This window comes from Ambystoma mexicanum, chromosome 4q (assembly GCF_040938575.1).
Source record: "Ambystoma mexicanum isolate Mex_15411 chromosome 4q, UKY_AmexF1_1, whole genome shotgun sequence".
Classification (NCBI taxonomy): Eukaryota; Metazoa; Chordata; class Amphibia; order Caudata; family Ambystomatidae; genus Ambystoma; species Ambystoma mexicanum.
In genome coordinates this window covers 193,171,693-193,196,557 of record NC_090928.1, presented here as the reverse complement: position 1 = coordinate 193,196,557, position 24,865 = coordinate 193,171,693, and the positions used below count along the sequence as shown (strand labels likewise).

Below are 24,865 nucleotides of genomic sequence, written 5' to 3'. Positions count from 1 at the left end.
ATGAGAGTGGCATTCTTGTTGCTACAAACTTTTATTCAAAAGGATAAATGGGGTTGGGAAAAGGCCTCAATAGCCCCAACGCCAAGGAGTTTCCCAGCCTCAATATTAATCTCAAACGGGTCTGTCAGGATGTCAAAACAAAAGAGTCCGCTGTTGTGTCAAAAACCTAACTCTTGCCCTCACACTAATTAACTAATTAGAAGGTGCAAAGGGGTTGTCTTCTCAGTCAGTTCTTGACAAACTTCTGTAAAGTTCTGAAAATGCAAAGTTCCAAATAGTGAGAAAAAAAAAAAGTTCCACAGGGGTCAAGAGAATGTCTCACTTCTCTTGATGTCTCACAATGTTCACAAGTTCCAAGAGGAAATGCTTACTTCCCCCTTGGTTCCCCTTTTGCTTCCTTAAGGTGATAGAGTATTTTTCTTCTCTCAGCTTTGTCACAATGTTCACAATCCCAAGGGTTGTCTCCCTTACCTAGATTTCTCCTCCTTTTACGCAGCCAACCGGGTTTCACTCTTCCGCCTGGTACTGTGACTAAGAAGAGTATTTACAACTGTTGTTTTTATATGGTTGCAAGCCCCATACTCGCATGGCAAACACAATCCTTTTCTTAGGTGGACTTGGTGTACTCTGCTGCCAGGTACTAGCTATTGCACAGCCCACTTGGTTCACTTTTCTCCCATGTACTGTGACTATGAAGATGAGTAACTGATGTATTTCTCTTTCTCGGTAGGCTTGGTTTACTTTCCTACCAAATGCTACCATATTCAGGGTGCCATCCCCTAGCTTCGGGGTATTCCTCCCCCTTCACTTTCCATCACCTCATCTCGTCATCAGGGTCCCAGACCCTGGATTCGGGTTTATTCTGCACACCCCTTCTGCTTGCACCACTTCCTCTAGCTCCCAGCAGTTCCACGTCCCTTTGCATACATTGTCCATTGGTTCACGAGGGCGTCTGCCTTCTTCCAGCTTCCTCAGTCTGCCACGGGACGTGTGATGCTTGGAAAGGTTCACCTGGTCTGCGGGGGCTCTGCAGCACCAACCATCCTTCATGAAGCCATTGCGCTTCCAATGTTTTGGGAGCGCATATCGCTTGCTTATGCCTGCCTGTCGTCCATTCCTGGGTCTTCGGACCAGCTCCGACACTCTCTGCTTCTTCCTGGGCATCCCGGCTTTCCTCACACGCCCGGCTGACACAGTGCCTTTCCTAGTGGCTCCTCCAGGGAGTACTAGTTTGCCTGCTGCTCTGCTCCTGGGTTGTCCTGCATCCAGGATTGTGTTCTACATCCTGGTTTCCCTCTTGCATGAATAGTTCAATCGGATTTCAGGACTCACTAGAATGCTTACTAGTGGTTCTAGGAGGCATCTTCATGCTTCCGAATCGCCTCCTCGTCCCAGTACCTGTTTGAAATTGTCTAGACTGCTCCTGTTGGTTCCGCTGGGTGCTCTTCAGTACTCCACACCATTTCTTCGTCTCAGTGACAAGGTTATTCTCCCTTGGGTTACTGATGTTCCCTCTTCGTCCCGGTTTTGTCACAGGCTTTACATGGGTAGTTTCTACTCTTCTTCAGCCCAGTACTCGAGTCTATGTCAAATGGGTGACAAACACATGGAGGTGATGGGAGGGGAGTTGGTATTGAGGGAGTGGGTACGTGTGGGAGTAACAAACCATGTTCTCCTCAGATGATTGTCCCTTGTCCAATAAAGGGGGTTCCCTCACCATGTGATCCTCTCACAGTGCACCACCACCAAGGGGATTATTGGAGAGTGGCCACACCGCCCGGGCCACAGGAGAACGGTTCTCCCCCAGGGGACGAGCGACATCAAAGGATTTGTCACAATATAAAAGAAGAGGTATCCTGTTCGCTATAGGAAAAAAGATTTCTTTTAAATAATTCTAACATATCTTGAAAACCTTTATAAGGCCAACACATCTTTATTAATTTATAGGAGCACACCTAATCCATAGGTGTCTCGGTGCTAGTTACAGGAGAAAAGACATATATGCAGGGTGAGAGTTACTGGATAAGCAAACATATATACGAGGTGGCGGAAGAGTCAAAGCCAGGTAACAAGTGTCATTAGTTGAACAGGTAAGTTTTACCTGTTTCCGGAACAGTCTAAGAGGGTTCAGCTCTCAGGGCTGGGGGGCAGGGGGAGGAGGGAGAAGAGTGTTCGAAAGTGTTGCTGCAGTGACAGAGAAGTTGGAGCTCTTTCAAAAACACAAGACCTTTACTAGAATTACCACAATGGTATGAAATAGGAATATGCTATAGTACAGTGAAGGGACCATTCTTGCAAATTACTTTTTTCCTGGTGTTAAAATATACAAATAAAAATGTAAAGTGTGTTATTTGTAGTGCTAAACTACTCAGTCTATTAGCTGTTGTAACAAAGCCCACGTAGATCCTTTTTTATTCCTTCCTTTCAGTTGACATAACGGCCTATATTTAATGACTGGTTCTGCATTGCAAGATCATGGTCACAGATGCTTGAATCTTTAATACATTTGGGAGGTTTTTATAGCGCAGCCTGCATTCTTATAGTAATTTTACAGAGATCAGTGCACTGGGCTCAGGAACGAGTGGCAGCCTTCAGGCTTGCCGACCGCAACCAAGGCACAGTATGACACCCATTATGGTGTCGCAGGTTCATACTATCAAAGTTCCAAATGAATAACAGCAAGGGTTTCAACAGAAACAGTAAGACTTCGCTCTTGGGTAGTTTCGCCCAATTTTCCTTTGCTGCGCAGAAGCAAACCGGAGCATACTTCTTGCCACCACACCCCCTGCTACAGCCACTTTGGCCAGTAAAGAATTGTTCCCCTAGGCGAACTGAATAACATTGTTAGACAAGAGTGTGGAGCCCATGTGGAAGCAAAAAGGGAGTTCCTGAACTTCCAATCAGATGAGTTTGGATGATTGTGGACCTGACAATAGAGTCAGTAGCTCAATGTAGTAACTCGACGCGGTGGCTCAACGCAGGAGCCAAGACTTGTGCAGGAACCACAGAGCTTTCAAGATGTGGCAAAGCTGCAAGCTGGTTTTGTAGATGGGAAGGAGCAGGTGGGGAATCTCCCAACTAAGCATGGCAAAGATGACCCATCAGAGTCAAATATCCACTGTGGACGTTCAATTAGGAAACCAATCTAAAACCTTCAGAAAACCCACAATTGCCAAAGTCAATGCGAAAGGCTCAAGCAATTGCAAATTCCCTAGAAGCACTATAAAAGAGAAGGGGGGGAAGAGGAGAAGGAACTTGGAATGATGTAGATGCACTCCCAAAGCCCAGGATATACAGTGATCATGCTTCCTGGGCAAAGGTAGACCAAGCCTTGTTAAACCTGCAGCAGGTGCTGTGGAGAGGGCCAACTCAGAGCCCCTACGCACAAGAGCACGGACTGGACTTGGACCTAGTAGACGGTCCAGTGCAAAGGAGGAGGACTACTCGTGAAGTGCTTACTTTACCTAGGACACCCTATGGCAGGAGGGTGACATAATATCCGCTGCCTGAAAAGGAACTTGAACAGGGGTGGGGGCCTCATCCCTTTAAGTGAATTCTGAAACCCAATGTCTGGGAGAGACCTACAGTGAATGTGGATGAAAACAAGGTTAGAGAAAGACCAGAAGTTCTTAAGGAGTTTTGCAGTGAGCACTACACTCATTCAGGAATCCAGAGGTTAAAGGAGAGCCGAAGAGAAGGATCTTGATACAAGGAACCACCAGGACAGCTGGAAGTGGTTTTAGGAAATGGTGAAAGCAGGATGACTGGAAGAGTCAAGACTATGTGCAAATCCTGGAAGAACCTTACCAGGACAAACTATTTTCCTTTATACATTTTTGACTGGACATATTAAGATTAGTATTGATGAACTTTTGTTGGGTGAAACTTGGACATTGTTTTTGAAGCTCAGTGTAGCCAGAAGTCTAAAAGACATGTTAAGATTAAGTTTTGAAACCTTCTGCTGGACACGCAGTTTGAACATTACTTTGTAGAATGAGGTGTTGTAGCGGGGACAAGGACTTGGGGCTAGGCTTTTGGAACTTTATCATATAAATCTTGATCTCAGAAGGTGCTGAAACATTGGGGCAAGCACCACTTTACATTGACCCATCCTGACATGGTTTACATTAGATACATCCATTCTATGTATAGTTTATCCCATGTACTCTGGGCATTTCGCCAAAACCCTTACATGAAAAGCCAAGCAATAAAATTATTCGTCTAAATCAGATGCATAATGTATCACATGCATCATTGACCAACCCATCACTGTTGGCAGTGAAGTACCTTACCTGCCTTTTAGAACATCATGTTTACTTTTGTTGCATGGTCATTGGTAACGTTTCTCAGGAGGGCACCACAATGTGGGAATGTAGAAGCTACGTTTCATTGTTGGGATGGCACAGTATGGCCAACAGTGCTGTCCTTTAGAGGGAGGAGGTTGGGGGCCGAGTCCCATGAGTAAGTGCCAATTCTTTTTTGGGATCCTTTTCCGGAAGAGCTAGAGGGCAGGGAAACCGCTTTGAAGGTAATTGACCTACAACAAAACAACTGTATTGAATGCCAATCTTTACTCCCCCCGGTAGCAAAGCTTGCTTTCACCATTTATGTTTTTTTCATGTCTTATTGGATAAACCCATCTTTGTCTTATTTAGCAGCTGGAAAGCATGAGTTTTGGGAAGACCTGTATAACCAATGTTACAACATCTAACCTCAATGTGGTTAGCCATCTTGAAAGTTCTAGTCAAGTGTTCAAAAGGGGGAGTAACTTCCCAAGCCTGCGAAGATGGTGTTTTCCTTAATATACCAGTCCACTGAACTGAGGAATTAAATATAACCTAGTGTCGAAGAGTTCACTTAAGTTAATCGCCTTCCTGACCACCCCATCTTTGTGCCATTCCCTGGAATTAATGGTCAGATGATAGGCAAGTGGTTATTTTAGGCACTTCCCAATTATCTGCAGATCGGTTTTTACTGTTTTGGCAGAGGCAGCATGCCCTTTTTTCTGGTGATTGATGTTCCGATAGCTCCCCAATCCATTCTTAACTTTGAAAGAAATCTGGATATCACCAAGTACATCTGGACCTTTAGATGGTGTGTCCTTATGGAAGGACGTAGCACGTATACGGGTATGTTTAAAAGCAGTGGGGATTGGAAGGACCCTTCAAGAACTTTACAACATGCCCAAAGGCCTAAGGAAATGCTGCTATGCCTGCTTGGGTGTAGGAGGAAGGATTCAAACAATTTTAGAAGTATTACAGGTAAGCATGACAATTCCAGTAGTAGTTTCAGAGAGAATCCAGTGAACCACTCTCATAAACCTAGGAGCATTTTTTTAAAAAAGTTAATAGATCCGTTTTCAGTGCTTTCTAGAAAGCCAGTTGGGTACCAGAAATTGCAAATCTGGAATGGAGTACAGTTTCAGATCCGACCAGCAATGCCTTGCTGGGATTTTAATAATCTGGGGGTGCTCAATGAATCTTGAAATTGAGCAGAGGCTGCCTATTGTCCCTCAACTGCACAGTTTAGACTATATTAACTACCCAACGATTATTCAGCCAAGGAGAAACATTTGAGTAAGGAGCGATGGGACAGTGGTGGTGCGTCATCTTACCACAACACCCATTCCGTGGCCATTCCTCGTTGTGCCTCATATCTCTGGCTAACTGCAGTTTAGGAAGGTGCATATAAGGCGGGGGTCTGGGTGGGTGATCGTCAAACCCACCAAAACGACAACACATGGAAGCAATATAAAAAATAAAACCTGGTTCCCCTTGCATGTCAAAACCCAGGAATCTCTCCTTGCACCTCTGCCCTCCCCCACTGGGCAAAGGTAATATGACGAATATGGGCAAATCAGAAGCCTGGTTCACCCATATGGACAGCAGCTGTAGAGGTGATTAAGAGGATTGTGTTTTAGTGGGGCAGTGGAGGGCTGCAGAGACTGAAGGAGTATGTGATGTCACCCACCGTGATCTAGAATGTCGACACCATCAGAGAACACTGCACATGTGCGAAGTGGAGAGGCAGCAACAAAGACATTTCCTCAGAGAAGACCAGCAGTGCTACTATGAGCTGGATCTTGTTTGCCAGGGGCTGATACCGAGGAAGAGTTGGGGCCACAGTTCCCAAATGCTGGAGTTTGTGGAACAGGGATTCCCAAGAGTCTTTGTAAAGGCCACGGACAGTAAACGCAGGCGAACAAATTACTTATCTTTGGTAATATTCTTTGATGGGTTACTCCTTCCTCCCACAGATTCCTCATCACTGATATACTATCTCAGCGCCAGCTGTCTTCAGAATCTTTTTCAGCCACCAGGGGACACAGTGCGGTTTCGCCCAGCATCATTGTGCACTCAGATCCTAGATGTCAGGGCCAGTATTTATTGATTTGCTGCACCCATGATCTCAGTTCTGCCTTTTCCCCCTAGCACCAGCAGCAGAGAGACAGGAGAGGCTAGGCCAATGAGCTATCAATTAAGAGGGCCAGGACGGGAGTGGGGGCAGGGTGGAATCTGTGGAAGGACTAATCCATCAGAAAGAACATTACCAGAGGTCAATAATTTGTTCTTTTAATTGATTCTTTCCCACAGATAGCAATCCAGAATTCTGGAGGTGGGAAGATAGTGAGTAAATCACCAACTACACCAGAAAACTCAGGAGGGCCTCTCGGCCAAAGAAAACAGACTGTCCCGACAGGGAATTCGGGCATGGATATTTGAAAATGCATGCAGCAAAGCCCATGTAACTGCTTGACAGACGTCCAAAGCAGGGGTCCCCCTTGCCTCTGCAATGCAGAGGTGGCAGCCAGGACTCACCCAGATCATAATATTTAGAGATGCAGCGGGCAATCAATCTGTACTTCTGTACAGGGTCTGTTTAGTAACAGTTCTACCCACACAGTCACCAGAATAACCGATAATCAGCTGGTCACCTTTCTGGATGTTCCCGGTCCAAGAGACATAGTAGCAGAGGGCCTAAACAGGATCCAGCAAATGGAACATCACCATCTTAGAGGGGTGAAATGAAGGAGGAAACGCGGGAAGATTGATCTTCCCAGAGAGATGACATTCAAACACAAATTCAAACACAACTGTGGGAAGTAAGGTCAGCCTCACTCTCACCTTCTCGTTGGAGGTGGTAATGTAAGGTGGGTGTCACAGACAGGTTCTGGACCTCACTCTCTTGTCTTGTAGAAAGTGATGGACACCAGGGAAATCCTGGTAAGCGTGATAAGTCAAAGGAAACCAATGTACGGTCTCAAATGGAGATTCCATAAGAAAGGTCAAACTAAAATGAAATCGCACGCAAGAACAAACTCGTGTGGGGGAAACTGGTTGCACAAATCCCACAAAAACTGCATTACAATGGGGATGATTCAGAACAAGACCTACTGGGGGACATTTTATAGACCGAAATGGGGGCCAGGTACACCTTCACAGTGCTAGTCTGCAAGCCCAGCCACGCTAAGTAAAGCAGGAAATCCAAACAAAGGAGGTTTGGCAGGTCAAAGGGTCCAGATCCCTAAACTAAGGCAAAACATTACACCACCAACAGGCATGGATAGCCTAGGTGGCAGAGCTCTGAGCGGAACTGAGCACACCCAAGATGTTTAATCAGACAAGTCCCACTCCTACATTGGCCTCTCACCAGACAAGCGTGAAGGTTCAGGCTGTCAAGCCTCTGATGAAGGATCCAGCGCCATCCACCAATGAGGGAAATGGCAGGTCCATCTTTGTCGGGAGGCGCCTGGGAGGGCAGCTGTATATTTCTAGAATCTCCAGGTAACATCCTCTAGGTCCAGTCCAGAGTGTTCAGAAAAAAACTTTGACCTGAATTTCAGCATAAGTCATTTATAACATGCCGGTACACAAGTGTTTCTAGGCGCGACAAGACAAGGGAGGGAACATAGAGGGAGGACAATACAAACGATCTTACTAGGCCTCGTGTCATTCAGATCGTGCAAGTGCGAGAACGAGAAATGCAAGGGAAAGGGAGGGGGGAAGTGCAAGCAAGAGAGGAGGGGAAAAAGGGCAGTAATGCTCTGAGTAAGTGCAGCCAGGGTAGCGCGGCTCTGGGTAATGCAAGGAAATCAAGGGACTGTAGGGTTACAGTCACTAAGTGCATGGTAGGCCCGAAGGCAGTGCGAGGGTGAATGATCAAGAAAGAGCCTGGACTCAGTGAGACTATGAGGGTAGCCAAGCAACCAGTCGGTACAGCAGACAGGTAGGTCATCAGGGGAGGGACAGAGAGAAAGCAGAGAAGAGGATCGTTTTGAGCGAGAGAGGAGAGGAGCCTGAAGGAAAGCCGAGTGTCATCTGCATAACACTGAAAGTTAGAGGAGAAGGTAGAGATCAGGTGGGCCAAAGGGGGCCAAGTAGAGGTTGAAAAACCAGGGTGAGAGGATAGAGCCAAGGGGAATGCCACAGGTAGAAAGAGGTGGCGGAGAGAAAGGGACCAAGTTGGACCTGGGAGGGGCAGTCCAAGAGAAAGCAGGTCAGCCACTCCAGGGCCCGATCCATGATGCCTAGGTTCTCACATAGTCGATTGATCAGGATGGCGTGGTTGACTGTGTTGAAAGTTGAGGACAGAAGGAATGCTGGAATCAAGCTTAGAGAGAAGATCTTCACAGGTGTTCAGGAGAGAAGTTTCCGTGCTTCTGGCAGCTCTGAAGCCAGACTGATGGTCATGGAGACAACCAACAGATTCAGTGTGGAGAGTAAGCTGGGAGATGGACAGCATTTCCAAGAGTTTGCCCAGGAAATGGGTGATGGAGATTGGGTGATTGTTTGCCGGGAAGGTAGGATCGGCAGACTGCTTCTTGAGGAGTGGGTGCACAAGGGAGTGCTTAAGGGGAGAGGGGAACGTTCCAGTGGGGAAAAAGTCATTACAGAAATTAGCCAAGGCTGGGGCCAGGGTGTCAATATGGTCCTTGATGGTTCTGGAGGAGCAGGGGAGCACCTGTTTGGACGACACTTTCATAGATCGGACTTGTCTAGAAACCTCAGAAGATGTTGTCAGAGAGAAAGGAGAAGGGAGGAGGAGAGGTAGAGATGGCAAATATGTCTAATATCTACTGCTTGAAATTCTCCCACTAAAGGATTGGGTTGGCAACGGAAACTGCCATGTAGGAGCAGGGTCCTCAGAAGCCTTCCTAGAGCAAGAGTGATGACTCTGCGTCTTAGAAGAAGAAGAAAAGTGGTATCTAGAGGAGTCACTGGGAGCACAACCTCCCATCTTATTCTTCTTTTAGACTGGAGAACATTCCTCCACAGGGTCTTCAACTTTCTTAAACTCTGTACCCGCCAACCTGGAAGGCATTCTCGTACCAGCCTTCTGCTAGTAGGTGATGAACTTTGCTGCATGCTTCCGGTGGGGCCTTAGAGTACAAAGACTGGCAGGAACTGCAGTCCTCCATGCTGTAGATCTCCCCAAGGTGACAGACACATACCATGTGGAAGTCTGAGACAGTGATTTCCCTCTGGCAGTCCGAGTGAGGCTTGAAGCCCAAGGCCTTCAGAGGTTTGGACACGATGCAGGAAAATGTAGCAAGGCGGTGATGGCAAAGAGCACAGACAGAGCAGAAGAAGAACTGCATTCATGGGGCACATTGACCATATATACTTACCTTGACATCATATACAGCATTGGGCATGCAACAGAATCGGGTGGTGGCAATGGTTAAACAGTTTCTAAAGACAGCGGGTGCTGGAGATAGAATATATAAGATGAAGAATCTGTGAGAGGAAGGAATCCATTACAAGTGTACAATTATTGTGGCCTGAACACTCATGGGCGCTCAATAAGTTAAAACGTTTCATCAGGACCTTCACTGGGTTAAACAAGACTTGAGCACAAAGCAGGTTTTTATGATTTAACTGTTTCAGCCAATTAGCATGTGAAACATCACCAAACTAACAAGAGAGAACTAATATTCTCTCGCGCCCTGTAAAAGTGGAAAGGTATCGTCATACCCCAAAACCCAAAGGTACCTTAGGGACAAGGAGATGGCAATCTGCATGTCACGTTTGGAATCTCTGCAGACTTTGAGCAGGTCTCCAGACTCTAGGAATGGGTTACTGATAAATGCAGGACAGATTCCCCAGAAAACCCTATGCTACCTTAGAAAAGTGGTGGTCGGGCAATCACCAAGCCATCAGGAGAATGGCACAGCAGAGAACTTATTGTAACATTAAAACACACGCAGAAGTGGTTCTTAAACATTATACCTCATATGTAACCCTCAGAACATGTACAGTTAAAGGCAAGGTAAAAGGTACGAAGTACCAAGTCAGAAGGTTGAAGCACTGACTAACACCTAACCATCAGGTTTAGGGTCAACTAGGTCGTCACAGGCCGCTGTAGGGCCCAAATGGTGGGATAACTTGATCCCAGCTGGATGCTGACCCCTTCTCAGTTCATCTACAAAGCAACACCTTTCTTACCACCACTTGATGTTGCTTATATTGGCCCTCATTACAACACCGTTGGTAACCAATGGCGCTATTAGCACCATGGTTGCTGCCGGTATTGTAACAAGTCCTCCATTGTGCAATGGGGAATTACCACCCCATTCCAAGGTTGGCGGGGCGGTAATTCCCCATGCACCATTGGCCCTTCCACATTCCCATTTTTGCCCCATAGGGCTCAATGGGAATGGGGAAGGCGGTAATTACGGTAACGCAGATTGCGGTACCGTAATTACCTTCAAGGTCCCTTTGCGGGTCCCTACTTTAACAGCTGGTCCAGACCAGCCGTTAAGGTCGGAAGCCGCAAAGGGACCTCGTAATTAGGCACTAAGGGGTTAACGGCGCTGCAGCCTTTTACGGCGCCGTTAAACCCTTAGCGCCTGGGTCGTAATGAGGCTCATTGTGAACCAAAAAATGCTCACTATTGCCACAGCAGCATACATTTGTATTTTATTTTATTTTTGCATTTTTAAAGAGCTTATAAGGCCCGGGGGCATCTAGGCGCTGTTAAAAGAATAGGTCTTAGTTGCGTATTTATAACGCGCTTATTAAGCGAGGTTTCTAAGCGCGGACCCGGGGATTGAACCTGTGTTGCCGCATCGTCTTGCTTCCAAGGCGTTGCCGTTGACCTATCCTCCCGGGACTGATGACAGCAACTTATTTATGAAAAATCAGATGCTATTATATAAGCACACCTTTGCCGGTAAATTGGATTGGATATTTAGGTTTGTATGTACAGATATTTTGCTGTAAATCGGTCATGTCAAATGTTTGTTCTATTCTGCACAGTGTTTTTCTGTCTTTGTCGATGCTTGTCTTAATATTGCTTTTATTTGTTAACTGAAAAGGCCTGCAATACTGTGCTCCTCAATGCTCATATCCATTTGCTGTTGGTTTACGTTAAGGAACATTTAATGTTAGATTATCAAAAAGATACATCTTCGATTTTCATTAAAAAACAGATAAAACATTTAACAAGAAAACAATGTACAGATCCACTGGGATACATAATGCACCTCAGTGACTTCTACTTGGCTGACAGGAGAAGATGGTCATGATTATCACACTCAACATAATATGTAGAGGTACAGTACGTGATTGTGGTTTGGTGTTCTGGTCCTGGGGCTATGACCGTCAAGTCTTCTAGATCCCCAGTGACAGTCGTCTGCCACGAGTTGGATCTTTGCACTCCGGATAAATGTCTGGGATGAAAATATGGCCAGTGACGGGGATGGTACACACCATATTGCTGGGTTTTTTGACCAGCAGTGTCAGGTTGTAAGATCAACTGGGGGTTCCATGTTCAGACAGATGTGGCATCAGTATCAACAGCTGGAGGATCTTCCAAACAGACAGAGCCACACAAGTCAAAGTAGTGGAGCTGGAGTATGTTGCAGACGAGTCAGAGAAAAGTGGAGTTGTGGTGGTTTACAGGCGTGGGAGGGCACCAGCGATTGCACTGCAGGTAAGCTGGCAAACCTCAAAGTGTGGGCAGATAAGATGGTTCATTTGGATTGGCCGGTGTTCTAGGCAGCTGCAGGCCCACTGGGGTGTGTGTGTGTGTGTTCAGGTGCTCCTACCCCCTTGCGGTCTGGATCAGCGCAGTGATTGGTCCCAGTAATTTTCCCAGAGAGCAGGCAGAGCAAATCATGTGACAAGTCTGGTTCTGGCCATGGGGAGGAGCGGAGACAGCTATGCTCTGACCCCTTTACCTTGGTGGCTAACTCCTGGACAGAGCTACATGGTCATGAAGGTTGCAGGTCCAAGCGGAGCGCTTCAGATCGAGTCTTCATTTCTTTGCCTTCTTTTGCGATATTCCACAAAATAACTAGAGCATGCCCGCCAATTCTTTGAGGCAGAGGTCAAACAAATTGTAAAAGGTATCCACACATCAGCAAGGCTGCCTCATTCAAACTTTAGACATCTATCCGGCGAACGCCAGGTGTGGATTTCAGACATCCCAAACTGTTTTTCCTGGTCAAGACTACTTCAGCTTTAGAACTGGCAGCTGGCAGTGTCATGATCAGTGACGCCACATCTATGTACCATTCACTTCACTGTAGTGTTAATGTCTGGCTCCGGGTACGTAGACTGGACTCTACACCGGGCCAACTGGTAGGCCCATCCCCCAAAGCATGGCTAAGTAAAGGACGTAAACAGCAGCCAAGGGCTTCGTTTTTCTGACTCAGGTCTCATCAGCTCATAGACTTGGATAGGAGCCGAAAAAACTTTAAAAGAATAATGCTTGCCTGGCCTAACATTGGGAAGTAGGCACACTTGTCATCTTTAAAGGATAGTTCCGGGACTTTTTTTTTATTGTCCCTACGGTTCGGCCATGTGTTTTTAAGCATAAATCGGTAGATCGTAGAAAACTTTCCTATGGACCATACCCGATTTTTTCGTCCATTAACGCACTCGAAATCAGCCGCCATTTTCTGATAATCCTCTCACTTGCCGCATCGCCCTGGCTCACCTGCTTTTGCGGCACTAAATCAAATCCCCCGCCCCTGAGCCTGACATCAGCAGACTCGTACCGCCCATTTCCCAACGCCAAAGCACGTTTCGTGTCAACAATCGCTGCGCCTCAGCTAATGACGTGTCGCCATGGAAATGGCAGGACGCCTCTTTCCTCAATAAGTATAAACACACCGTTTCACAACACACAGCAGCAGATTTTCGATTCCATTATTCTCTCTGTGTTACTTTGAGTATTCTGTGACTCGTTTCTGTGCTCTGGTCAGCTACCTTCGCCACTTCTAGGCCTTGTGAACACCTGTACCATCTCTGTAAATTATTTTACTTTCTTTACCACACAATGGCTACAATAATGCCGTATATGTACGAGCCCGAGTACACCGAGGAAGAACTACTGGAAAGGCAAGCACGCGAAAACGATGGGGATTCGGACGGCAGTTGGGAGGACCAGTCAACGGATGAAGAGCCTGGACCATGTCGCATGGACGGCGTCTCCACCTGGTGCACGTGCAATCGGTGCGAGCTAATGCCAACTGAGGAGGAGAACTGCTGCTGCCGTGAAAATTCCGGGTGCTTGGCCTACATTTCGGAAGGCGAGCCAAGTCCACAATGCATCACCGAGCTGCCAGAGTTCAGGGAAGCCTGCCTCTCACGGACCGTGTTGAGGATGATGATGGTGCTTATGCAGGAACTTCGCGGCACTGTTCGTCCGCGTAATCCGAGTAACGAGTAAGTATACTCTGGTTTTGATGTCAGTGATGCCACTACTATGTCATGGTCGTCTCCCACATATAAAATTACATCTACATATCATTCGAATGCATGTAAATTGGGTCCATATTGTGCATTTTCTAGATAGAATTTTTTTCAAAGCAGAATGATAAGAAAGTTTTGTCATTTTAATACAGTTTGCATCTTTCATTTTCACAGGTGGTACAGGCTGGTGGCCTATCGTTGCTTCACTTGGTGGCTTCACGGGAGGCTCGGACACCGCGTTCGGAGAGTAATACCTGCCTGTGCGGTACTTGCCATTAGACAACATTTCCCAAGCGACAGTGGACAATACCGCGGATTTTCCCTGGATGTGCTGCAACCGGAACTTTACAATGTGTAATGTTTATTATTTATGTTCAATTGAAATTAAGATCTAAAATAAAACCCAACATATATTTTAACAATGGTTGTTTTGATTTTTTAAATGAATCTAGTGTGTCTCCATTGAATAGTCTTCCTGTGCCTTGTCTTGTCACACCACATGTCTCCGGACAGCATCCTCCCTCACGCTGGCCGCCCACCTTCAATCCACATAACCGTTGAACCCATATGCAGCAGACATACATATGTTATTTTGCGGGTTGGCATAAAGCCTCCCGGCCTTGCCTCCTCCCCCAAAAATACTTACCACACCACTTTGTTCAAGCGTTGGCAATAAAAGGAAGGCCGTTGGATTTTATTGATACAAAACATGGTTATAGGTAAATAATCAATATGGTTGATCATAATAAATCATCCTTTTGGGCACTGGGTACAGAGATGACCCCCTCTGGCCCGTGCCGCCTTGCCACCACAGGCCAGCCTGCTGCTGACTAACTGCCTAGGCATCCAGGGTCTCCAGGGTGAACTGCACCCATATATTCTCCTGGGAGGCTGAGGTATTTATAAACTCACCCCCCTGCCTTCCATGTACTAGATCCTTCAGCCTGCCTCTTACATGTAGTTAGATGGCCTCTCCTTGGTGAGGCCCTGCGGCAAACGAGTCTTGTCTGCACGACCAGCGCCCTAATCCACACCCCCCCCCCGCCCTATCAAAGGCAGTTCGCACCGGGGTACTTGTGCTGCCAAGTGGAGCTGTCAGGGAGAGATAAAGGCCAAGAGGTGCCAAAGACCATGTACACTTCAAAGTGGTCTATAGAGCATGGGTTGTTGTTCCCATGTCTACCTCCAGACCCCGTGTCTCCTGCCAAGCATCCCCCCTCACGCTGGACGGCCCCCTGCAATCCACATAAGTGTGTCTCCATTCACGAGTCTTCCTGTGTCTTGTCTGCACGACCAGCGCCCCAATCCACCCCCCGCCCTATCAAAGGCAGTTCGCACCGGGGTACTTGTGCTGCCAAGTGGAGCTGTCAGGGAGCGATAAAGGCCAAGAGGTGCCAAAGACCATGTACACTTCAAAGTGGTCTATAGAGCATGGGTTGTTGTTCCCATGTCTACCTCCAGACCCCGTGTCTCCTGCCAAGCATCCCCCCTCACGCTGGACGGCCCCCTGCAATCCACATAAGTGTGTCTCCATTCACGAGTCTTCCTGTGTCTTGTCTGCACGACCAGCGCCCCAATCCACCCCCCGCCCTATCAAAGGCAGTTCGCACCGGGGTACTTGTGCTGCCAAGTGGAGCTGTCAGGGAGCGATAAAGGCCAAGAGGTGCCAAAGACCATGTACACTTCAAAGTGGTCTATAGAGCCTGGATTGTTGTTCCCATGTCTACCTCCAGACCCCGTGTCTCCTGCCAAGCATCCCCCCTCACGCTGGACGGCCGCCTGCAATCCACATAAGTGTGTCTCCATTCACGAGTCTTCCTGTGTCTTGTCTGCACGACCAGCGCCCCAATCCACCCCCCGCCCTATCAAAGGCAGTTCGCACCGGAGTACTTGTGCTGCCAAGTGGAGCTGTCAGGGAGCGATAAAGGCCAAGAGGTGCCAAAGACACTTCAAAGTGGTCTATAGAGCATGGGTTGTTGTTCCCATGTCTACCTCCAGACCCCGTGTCTCCTGCCAAGCATCCCCCTTCACGCTGGACGGCCCCCTGCAATCCGCATAATGCCTCGACATATAGACGTCATTCATTCACAAACACACCCCTGTTTCGAATTCTTTATAACCCACTTCATATTTCTAATGAGCACTTCTTTGCGCTCTGCTAGTCAACCCGTGAAGGTGCTGGTTATCTGCTCTTCGTCTCTGTGAACTTCCGTGACCACTCCGAGGAAACTCCTCAGTTTGCAACCGGTGAACTGCTCCCTGTTGTGCGACAAGAAAGTACTCTGATCCCTCCATCTAACTGTTTGTTCGTCAAGGTAAGGCCATGTACCATAATCATTTTGCGTCCAATTTCTTTTTGTTCAAGACAGTACATGCAAGGAACTAGTCACATGTTCTGAGTTTACATTGGTATTCATAGAGAATTGTTGATCTTTACTTTTCAGAACTTTCCACAATGCCTGCCTGTTCCATTGGCGGTTGCCCTTCGAAGACCCATAATAAATCTGAAGGTACTATAATGCATGTTTTCCCTAAGACAATAGATCAGATAAGAGAATTGGTCCGATATTGCGGATATCCACCGTCTGAGCTTGAAAGTAGAGTCCTAGAAGTCTTTGCGGACAAGAGGGGTGATCGATACCACATCTGCAGCAGGCACTTTAGCTCAGACATGTACTCCACATCATTGCTAATAAAGAAGAACACACCGCGAGCGAGGCGAAAATTGCTCTCAAACGCTATTCCCACTCTATTCGTCCACATCCCTCCACTGGTGAGTCAAGTTTACGTATTTATCTCTCGGCCTTGCGGTAGTGTGTAGCATTAGCTAACAATAATTTCCCCATTTATGTATCCACTCAATATGAAGGCGGAAGATTCTCCATCCGTGTCGTTATTGCAGTCATCAGCCACTTCAAGCGCCTATCGGGTAATCTTACTTGGCTATTCTGCCACTGACTTTTTTTAGGCATGTAAATCAATAGTTTTAATTTATCGTGTAATTATTTTACCTAATGGTACACCCTTGTACTCGTCCTCTAGTCTTTGTTTTCAGTTATAATTATTGTTATCCAAAATAATGCAAGTACTGTCTTTCAGGGAGATGCTGAGGAGTCCAACGTATTGACGACAACCGTTGATGTCACTCAGATGCTCGAGGTACGTTTCCGGACAGTTCCATCGATGGAGATCATCAGATCTTGCATTCTTGTAGCGTGATTGTTACACACAATGTTTCTTTCGTTTTTAGCCATTGATATGTCCTTCTGTCGTCGCCCTCCTATGTGTCTTCTTTTTTCAATATTGTGTTCATTACTAATGAAAGTCCTACGTTTCAGGGAGTCGATGGAGCATTAGTCCAAGAAGAAGGGGGAGCATGCAGTTACGGGTCGGCGCAACAGCTTGCAGAAGTGTGCACCGCAGTTACATCGTCCCTTGATGTTCTTATGCATTTCGAGGTATGGATACTGACAGTTCGATCAAGCGAAATCATATGACGTGATTACATCCGCTATACTTCCTTCTTTATTAACGCAAGTACTATGTTTCAGGGAGATGACGGACCTTCTTCTACAAGAACATCACCCCTAGTAGTTGATGCAGATCTCTGGGTGGTGACACTTCCAACGATCGAGCAAATCGAATCATATTTACATATCCATTATTTATTTTAGACAACTGATCATTTGTGCAGGTCTATTTAGATGAGCCGTTGACGCCTGCACAAAGTTTCTGTTCTTTTTATCAAAATAGAAAACCATACTAATGCAATTACTGTGTTTCAGGGAGTCACTGAAGCATCATCTTCAATAATATCATCAATGGAAGTCTATGAGGAGCCCGAGGTATGGATCTTGACAGTTCCATCTAACTTGATCAACAATGCGTGAATAATTGTCGTTTGAATGTTCTACACAAAGCGTTCATTCGTGTTTTGCTAATGAGATGTACGTGGGTATTGGTCCCCAAGTACATTTTGTGTTTTCGATATTATTATACATACTAATGAAAGTTCTATGTTTCAAGGAGTCGATGGAGCGTCAGTGCGTGATGGATGTGCTTATCATGAAAATATAGTCGTTGCAGCGCAAGAGGAAGTGGAAACATGCACACACGAGTCGGAGCAACAGCGTCCTGATGTTGAAGTTCGAGGCAAGAAAGTTTCAAAGAAAAGAAAGCAAAAGAAGGTTAGTGTCCTGGTCACTATATTATGTTGTTTTTCACTGTTAATAGTTCAATACTGTAAGTTGTGTTTAAACTGAACATCCCTTTTCCAATCTGTCCTCTAGTTGCGAGTGGGTGTATGAACTAGATCTACACAGACAGTGAAGCGAACGAGAGATGTTGCTTGTCAAACCTTTTGGCAGGGACTTGAGACTGGAGATGCATCGTGCCAATGGGAAGAATATGAAGTGATTGACAACGGAGCTATACCACATCCAGCCATTGATAGTGAATGTCCTCCTGGTAGTTCGGATGCAGTCGGAGATCAGTTCACAGAATCCACACCCGCAAAAACTAAGACCGCGAGAAAGTTGAAGAAATTGTCTTATTCACCCATCGCCGGAGAAGGAACAGATGTTGCAATGGAAGAGAATGAAGTGGACGACAATGAAACACCATCAATATCACTGAACATAGCGGAAGACGATATCATAGATTCTACCTTTCATGTGAGTGACATGTCCTCAACGTTACAGGCCGAACCAGCTGGGATGCAGAGTGACAGTATAAGGAAAGAGGCCAAATTCATTGTATTCGATAGTTGTTTGATTGATATTATTATTCGGATGAAATGTGGGCATTCGGTTGGTGGGGAAGTATGTGGGGAGCCATTGATTAATGTGACTCGTGCAATTCGAGGCACTAACCTTAAAATACATGCCACCTATACAAAATATCCTTTCTCATGGTCTGCACAACCCATGCTGGGGCAACTGCCAGCAGGCAATCTACTTTGTGCAGCGGCTGCACTTTTTAGTGGTTCAAGTTTTAAAAAGTTAGAGTCTTTCTTTCAGTTTGTGGGAATCCATTTCATTGCGAAAACTCAGTTCTACAAATACCAAACCGATTATCTATTTCCAGCCATTAGCGAAGCTTGGAAAAAATGTCTATGGATAGTACATCCGCGGGCAAACGGTTCAGGCTAGCCGGTGATGGACAGTGCGACAGCCCAGGATTTTCAGCCAAGTACTGCACCTACCACTTTCAGGACATGGAAAGTAAGAAAATTGTGAGTTCGGTGGTCGTGCAGGTGTCACAAAGTACATCCTCAGTGGCCATGGAGAAAGTTGGCTTTGTAGCATCATTGCAAGAACTACAATCGCGGAGAATGGTGATCGACCTGATAGCCACGGACAGACACGTTTCAATTGGCAAGACAATGAGAGAAGAGTACAAAAATATAAATCACCAATTTGACGTTTGGCATCTTGCAAAAACAATCAATAAAAAAATGTCTGCTGCAGGTAAAAAAAAAGAAACGCAAGGTATTTCACAGTGGTCCAAGTCAATCAGCAACCATCTTTGGTGGAGCTCAAAAACATGTGGAGGGTCGTTGGAAATTCTACTGGAAAAATGGCGGTCAGTAATGCTACACTGTACAAACGTTCACCGTTGGAACACAAACCAACATTTCCACAATTGTGAACATGGCCATTTGTCCACAGAGGAGGCACGGAAGAAGAAGTGGTTGATTCCTTCATCACCCACTCACAAAGCCATTGAAAAGATTGTATTTGATAAAACTATAACAAGAGATTTGAAGGGACTCACGGAATTCTGCCACACAGGAGATTTGGAGGTGTTCCACAATATGTGCCTAAAGTACAGGCCAAAACGATTGCATTTTGGCATGGAGGGCATGATAAATCGGACTCTTCTAGCGGTCTTGGCACATAACCATAATGTTGGACGTCAACAAAGTAGGACGACCGGAACTTTAGGGACGCTTCGCTACAATAAGGCCTTCACTAAAAGAAGTAAACAATGGGTGATCAAACCAGTGTTTGAGGATATGCAATATGAGTTTATTGAGAGACTTATTGTTGACGTCCTAGATAGGCACATAAATGGAGTTGTGAACGAACCTGTGCAGGGGACAACTGCATTGCCACCCAACATTGCCTCTGTTCCATGTCCACCTAAAGAAGAGCTCATTGAGAAATACACATCACGGTTTAAATGATTGTAATTTGATTGTCTGTTCTCTCGAGTCTCCTCATGTCGCAGGCCCATTGAATATGTGTATCTATGTAATGTGTAAATTAAAGTGATTGCTCAGTGTACATGCAATGTGTCTATCCAACCTTGTTCATCTGCGCATTAAATTAAACCAAACAGTATTATAAATCATTTTTCAAAAAATATAGAATGTCTCCGTATTTATGGTTCTCTGGGGCTGCAAAGCACGCAGACAAAATGCAAAAATGGAGTGTAAATTTCAAGTCCTGTGAGATGGCCTTACACTGAATGTAGCTAAATAGGAATGTGCGCTCGTTCAAAGTGAAGGTCAGCTGCTTTGATTTTTTGCTCGGGTGCCGGAATGGCCCACCACTCAGTATAAGGTTGTATTGTTATTTGACCTTGACAGGCCGGGACCATCCCGAAAGACTTCTTTTTGGGGGTGTGGGGCAATAACGTAAGAAACGATAATGAAGCCATTTCATGTTCGTTCATTAGAAGAAATAACGTCGGCATAGAAGGAGTGGTATTTCGGGGCTGCCCTACGCACAGACACAATGGAAAATGCAAATATAATGTAAGTAACTCTTTAGATGAGTTTATACCGCAATTTAATTACTATACAGTAGCTTTAAAGACGGGTTAAGTTGTACTTGTTCGTTCTATGTGGCATATTGTTTTGTACCGCCACTATCTTGAGGAGAACCATCTCCTTTTACGGAAGCACCTCAAAACCTTCCTCTTTGCTTCTGCTTTCTCTCTCCCTCTCCCCTGCTACAACTGGTCCACTGTCTGCGACCTCGGTCCTGGGCCCTTCCACTCTCCACCTGCACTGCCTCCCTGTCAACCCCTGCACTGGGGGACTGTCTCAGTATCCTACAGCCACCCCTTGATGTACAATACCCAGTTGCACTGTCCTAGCTATGAAATAATTTCCCGACCTAATATATAAAATGAATAATTTTAATAAAGATCTGATGGTGAGACTAATTTCATTTTTTATGTTTTTCAAACAGGTACATCATGCATTACTGCATGTGTCACGAGTACCAGACACCGGCGGATGGTTTTTTTAACCGCCAGTTGCTTCTCCGCGTGAACAACGTTACCACCCTGACCATTTTATGGGACGATCGCCAAGTACAAGTATGCCCTTACGCGGTACTAACGGCTAGATGCAACATACAGACCGTTGTGGTGGCCTAGTGCCTCGTTGTTGGAACAGCCATGCGATTATCAGTGCGACCGAAGAGCTTATTTTATCGTAAACCAACACCCTGTGTACTGCACACGAACATCGCTTGCCTCAAGACGAACTATTTTGGATCGAGAGCAAAGAAAAATGCAAATCCCAGAATATTCTCTAAACATTTGATGTCGAATAAATGTACTTTGCCAAATGTACAATCTTGCCGTTTGCTTTTAAACCACAGTTTCATATTCCGAATTGTGGCGCTGTATTGTGAGATGATCTAAGACCCTGTGTACAGCAAAGGAACATCGCGTGCCTCAAAACGAACTTTTTGGAACGTGAGCCAATAAAAATGAAAATCGCTGAATATTCTCAAAACATTTGATGTCAAATAAATGTACTTTACCAAATTTACAATCTTGAAGTTTAATTTAAAAGTACAGTTTCATATTCCCGATTGTGGCGCGCTGTGTTGTGTGAGCTCATCTGTGTTGATTTCCGGGTTCTGTGTGGAGTCGCGAGGAAGACGCCTGGGCGCGTTTGCCTACGCAGCTCAGTCACGTCACGGATAGAGGCGGGGAATATGAATGTTTTGATAAAGTCTGTTTCAGGGGCGGGGGATTTGATTTAGTGCCGCAAAAGCAGGTGAGCCAGGGCGATGCGGCAAGTGAGAGGATTATCAGAAAATGGCGGCTGATTTCGAGTGCGTTAATGGACGAAAAGTCGGGTATGGTCCATAGGAAAGTTTTCTACGATCTACCGATTTATGCTTAAAAACACATGGCCGAACCGTAGGGACAATAAAAAAAAAGTCCCGGAACTATCCTTTAATATTTGGATACCACTACCCCCAATAACTGGCGGAGCTATCTGCATCGAGCAAGTCAGCAAATGCCACAAACTACATTCTTCGAAACGTTCATGGTCCATACGTTTCCATCACACAGATTGAATCTTTGCAGTCAGCAGCTTTTCGGTCAGTGGGCTAAATGCTGCTATTATGGCTCTTGTGGCAGACACAACCACGGCGTGCCAGTAGAACCCTCTTTTACAAGTAGCCAGTGGGGAAGATCTGGAATGTGCGGCGTGGAAAGCATCATTCCAATTTTGTGAATCAAAATTCATGTAGCTATATCATTTATGGCTGCACTTTCTACAGTTTGACAAGAATTGTGAGCACAACTGCCACTCTGAGTCCTTGCCACCAGTGACCCTCACTCTTGCCTGCCTGATGTTATGAGGGGCAGCAGTGTTTGTCCCACTGTTACTCTATTCTGGAGCTTTATCCCTTCCATGTCCAAAGTGCCACAGTCTTGCCCAAACTATGGGAAGATAGAGACTTTACTCTCCCAGGTGTACTTTCTATTGCGGATCATCAAAAAAAAAAAAAAAACAGATGGGCTGCTCTAATCCGCAAATCTAAAGCAGGGCCAGTACATCCCCAGCCTGAGGCCCCATTATTCCCCATTAAATCCCATCACGTTCCGAGCAAGCTCAACTGGAACCACGCTTTGGCGAAGCACACAATCTACCTTTCAAGATTACTTTGGTGGCAGATCAATATGTTTCTGATGATTTACACAAGGACATGCACGGTGCACACCTATTTACACCTTTGGGAGAACACCTTACTTACAGATTAGACCATTTTTCACTTTAAGGGGAAAAAAAGAAAACAACTCTCAAAATAAGTACATCCAAAATTCTTAAGCACTAAAAAAGTGTACAATTGTTTAGAAACAAAATTATAATTACACATGTTTTAATTCAAATAAATAAAATGCACACAATCGATTCCCCCTGTATCAGTTAGCAAATGTTCATTAAAAGCACAATGCAATTTACCCCCAGAATATCTTCTACTAACAGAGTGTTCCTGGATTTGGCTACATGCGCCGCTATCGTAGTGCCATAGGCGACGGGCCCCGCAGGAATGAGTCGCGACTGTCCTTCCTGGATTCCTGTAGGTGTGAACAAACACAGACTCTAGAAAGAGATAAATCAAAACACATGCGATTATGCACTTGCATTTAAAATAAAGAATATGCCATACCACAAAGGAAAACACTCTAGCATAAACTATTTCTATCTCATGCTCAGAGCTCTCGAATTGCCCCGTGCCATGCGTGAAGGGGATATCCAGTCCTGGTGTTATTCTCTTTGCATTCTGGGACTTGCAGTTCTGCTTTACGCCCCAATTCAACGCCAAGACTACAAGCCCCAGAATGCAAAGAAAAAAACAGGCCTGGGTCACATTCATGACAAGTGAAACGTGAGAGCTGGGGGCAAGTTTTGAGCATGAAAACCAGGCTTCTACATGCAAGTGACCACATGATGGATCACTCATAGGAACATGGATACGATATATCATTATTCAAAGTAAGAGCAGGCGTTTGTCCCACTGATCTATACCGGAGAATTGTAAGACCAAAGTAGGTTTTGATCTATACAGGAGACTATTAACATGAGCACGTGGTTTTTTTGAAAGAGTGCAAAAAATACACACTGGAGTTAATGGACTCAATTACGCATGTAACATACAACATATGTGCTTACTGGTTTGTCACTTTCAGAGATTTCACCGCTCAGATCACTGTCCCCGGACACCACAGAACACACCATCATTCAAGTTATAAGAATAGGCACTATAATACAGTGTGAATGTAGCAAACACTCCTACGTCATGGGTGGTGGGGGGGCGTTCATGGCCAGGGCCGGTCTTACAACAGATTGCACCACAGGCGGGAAGCATCGTTGGCGCCCCCCCACCCGACCTGTGATCATGTGTCATGGGCTGAGCAGCGGGAGTGGGGACTGTGAGTTAACAAAATTGTCAATGCTGGCATCTGCTGAATTTCATGAACCTCAGAAAACAGCAATAAGAGGGTCAAACCCGAACAGGCCTGGTTATGTTAATCTGCTTTTGCTCTTCCTTTATAGTAACAATGGACATTTTGCTGCTGTAACTCAGGTCAGAGAATCGACAATTTCAGATCTACACTAATGTCATTCGTATGACCTCAAACATTTAGCCACTCTTAAAAGGTGATGAACTGGTCTTGAACAGTGTTATTCGAACCTCCAAGAACAAGCACCAGCAACATACCCACCGATAGCTGTACAAGGCCTGTCTATCTCAGCATTAAAATACATGCATTTATGCAATATGTATTGCATCAAATATTTCACGGGAAGTTAAATATATTTAGGAGGGACACACGTAAACAATTATAACTACTCCATGTGAGTAGTAAAGTGTACTTTAAACATATGCAGAGAGTTGACATGCAAGTACAATTCAACATAGCTCCCAATGTTAATGTTGGAGAGGTGGTGTTCTAAAATTCTGACATTACAATGTGGACTTTACATTGAAACACACTGCAGTTCATTACCGTGGCAGAGAAATGGCAGTTCGAGTGTTGGGGTTTGTTTCGCTCATGCTAGTGAACTCTCACAATTCTTAAATGTTTCCTTCGTGATCACTCATTTTAGCTCCCGACAGCACCATGAAACTGTAAGATCGCAAAGAAAAACGATGTCTACCATCCCAACATTAAAACAAAAACAATCAAATTCTTGAAGGGTGGAAGGCAACCTTTTCTTGGGACTCGTTAAGTTTACTTTTTGCAAATTACTAGTCGCGTGCTGCTTGAATAACAGCGGCCCTTGCACATTGTGCAGTGTATAGACGAATTTGATACGGGTATCAGGGGAAGCATCTCCAGTGTACCCCAAGCGTAGTGCGCTTTGCCCTCCACCCTTACCCCCCAGCATTGCAGCCCTGCGC

General features: G+C 45.6%; 1 protein-coding gene across 3 annotated transcripts in view; it reads right to left on the bottom strand.

The window, feature by feature from the left end:
- The window catches only part of PDE10A (phosphodiesterase 10A), a 1,126,451-nt gene that overhangs the window by 460,572 nt on the left and 641,014 nt on the right, over nucleotides 1-24,865 (bottom strand). For all 3 annotated transcript variants that reach the window (XM_069607718.1, XM_069607719.1, XM_069607720.1), the window contains exon 6: nucleotides 22,921-23,061. In XM_069607718.1, the coding sequence (XP_069463819.1) occupies nucleotides 22,921-23,061 (141 nt within the window). The remainder of the gene's footprint in view (nucleotides 1-22,920; nucleotides 23,062-24,865) is intronic.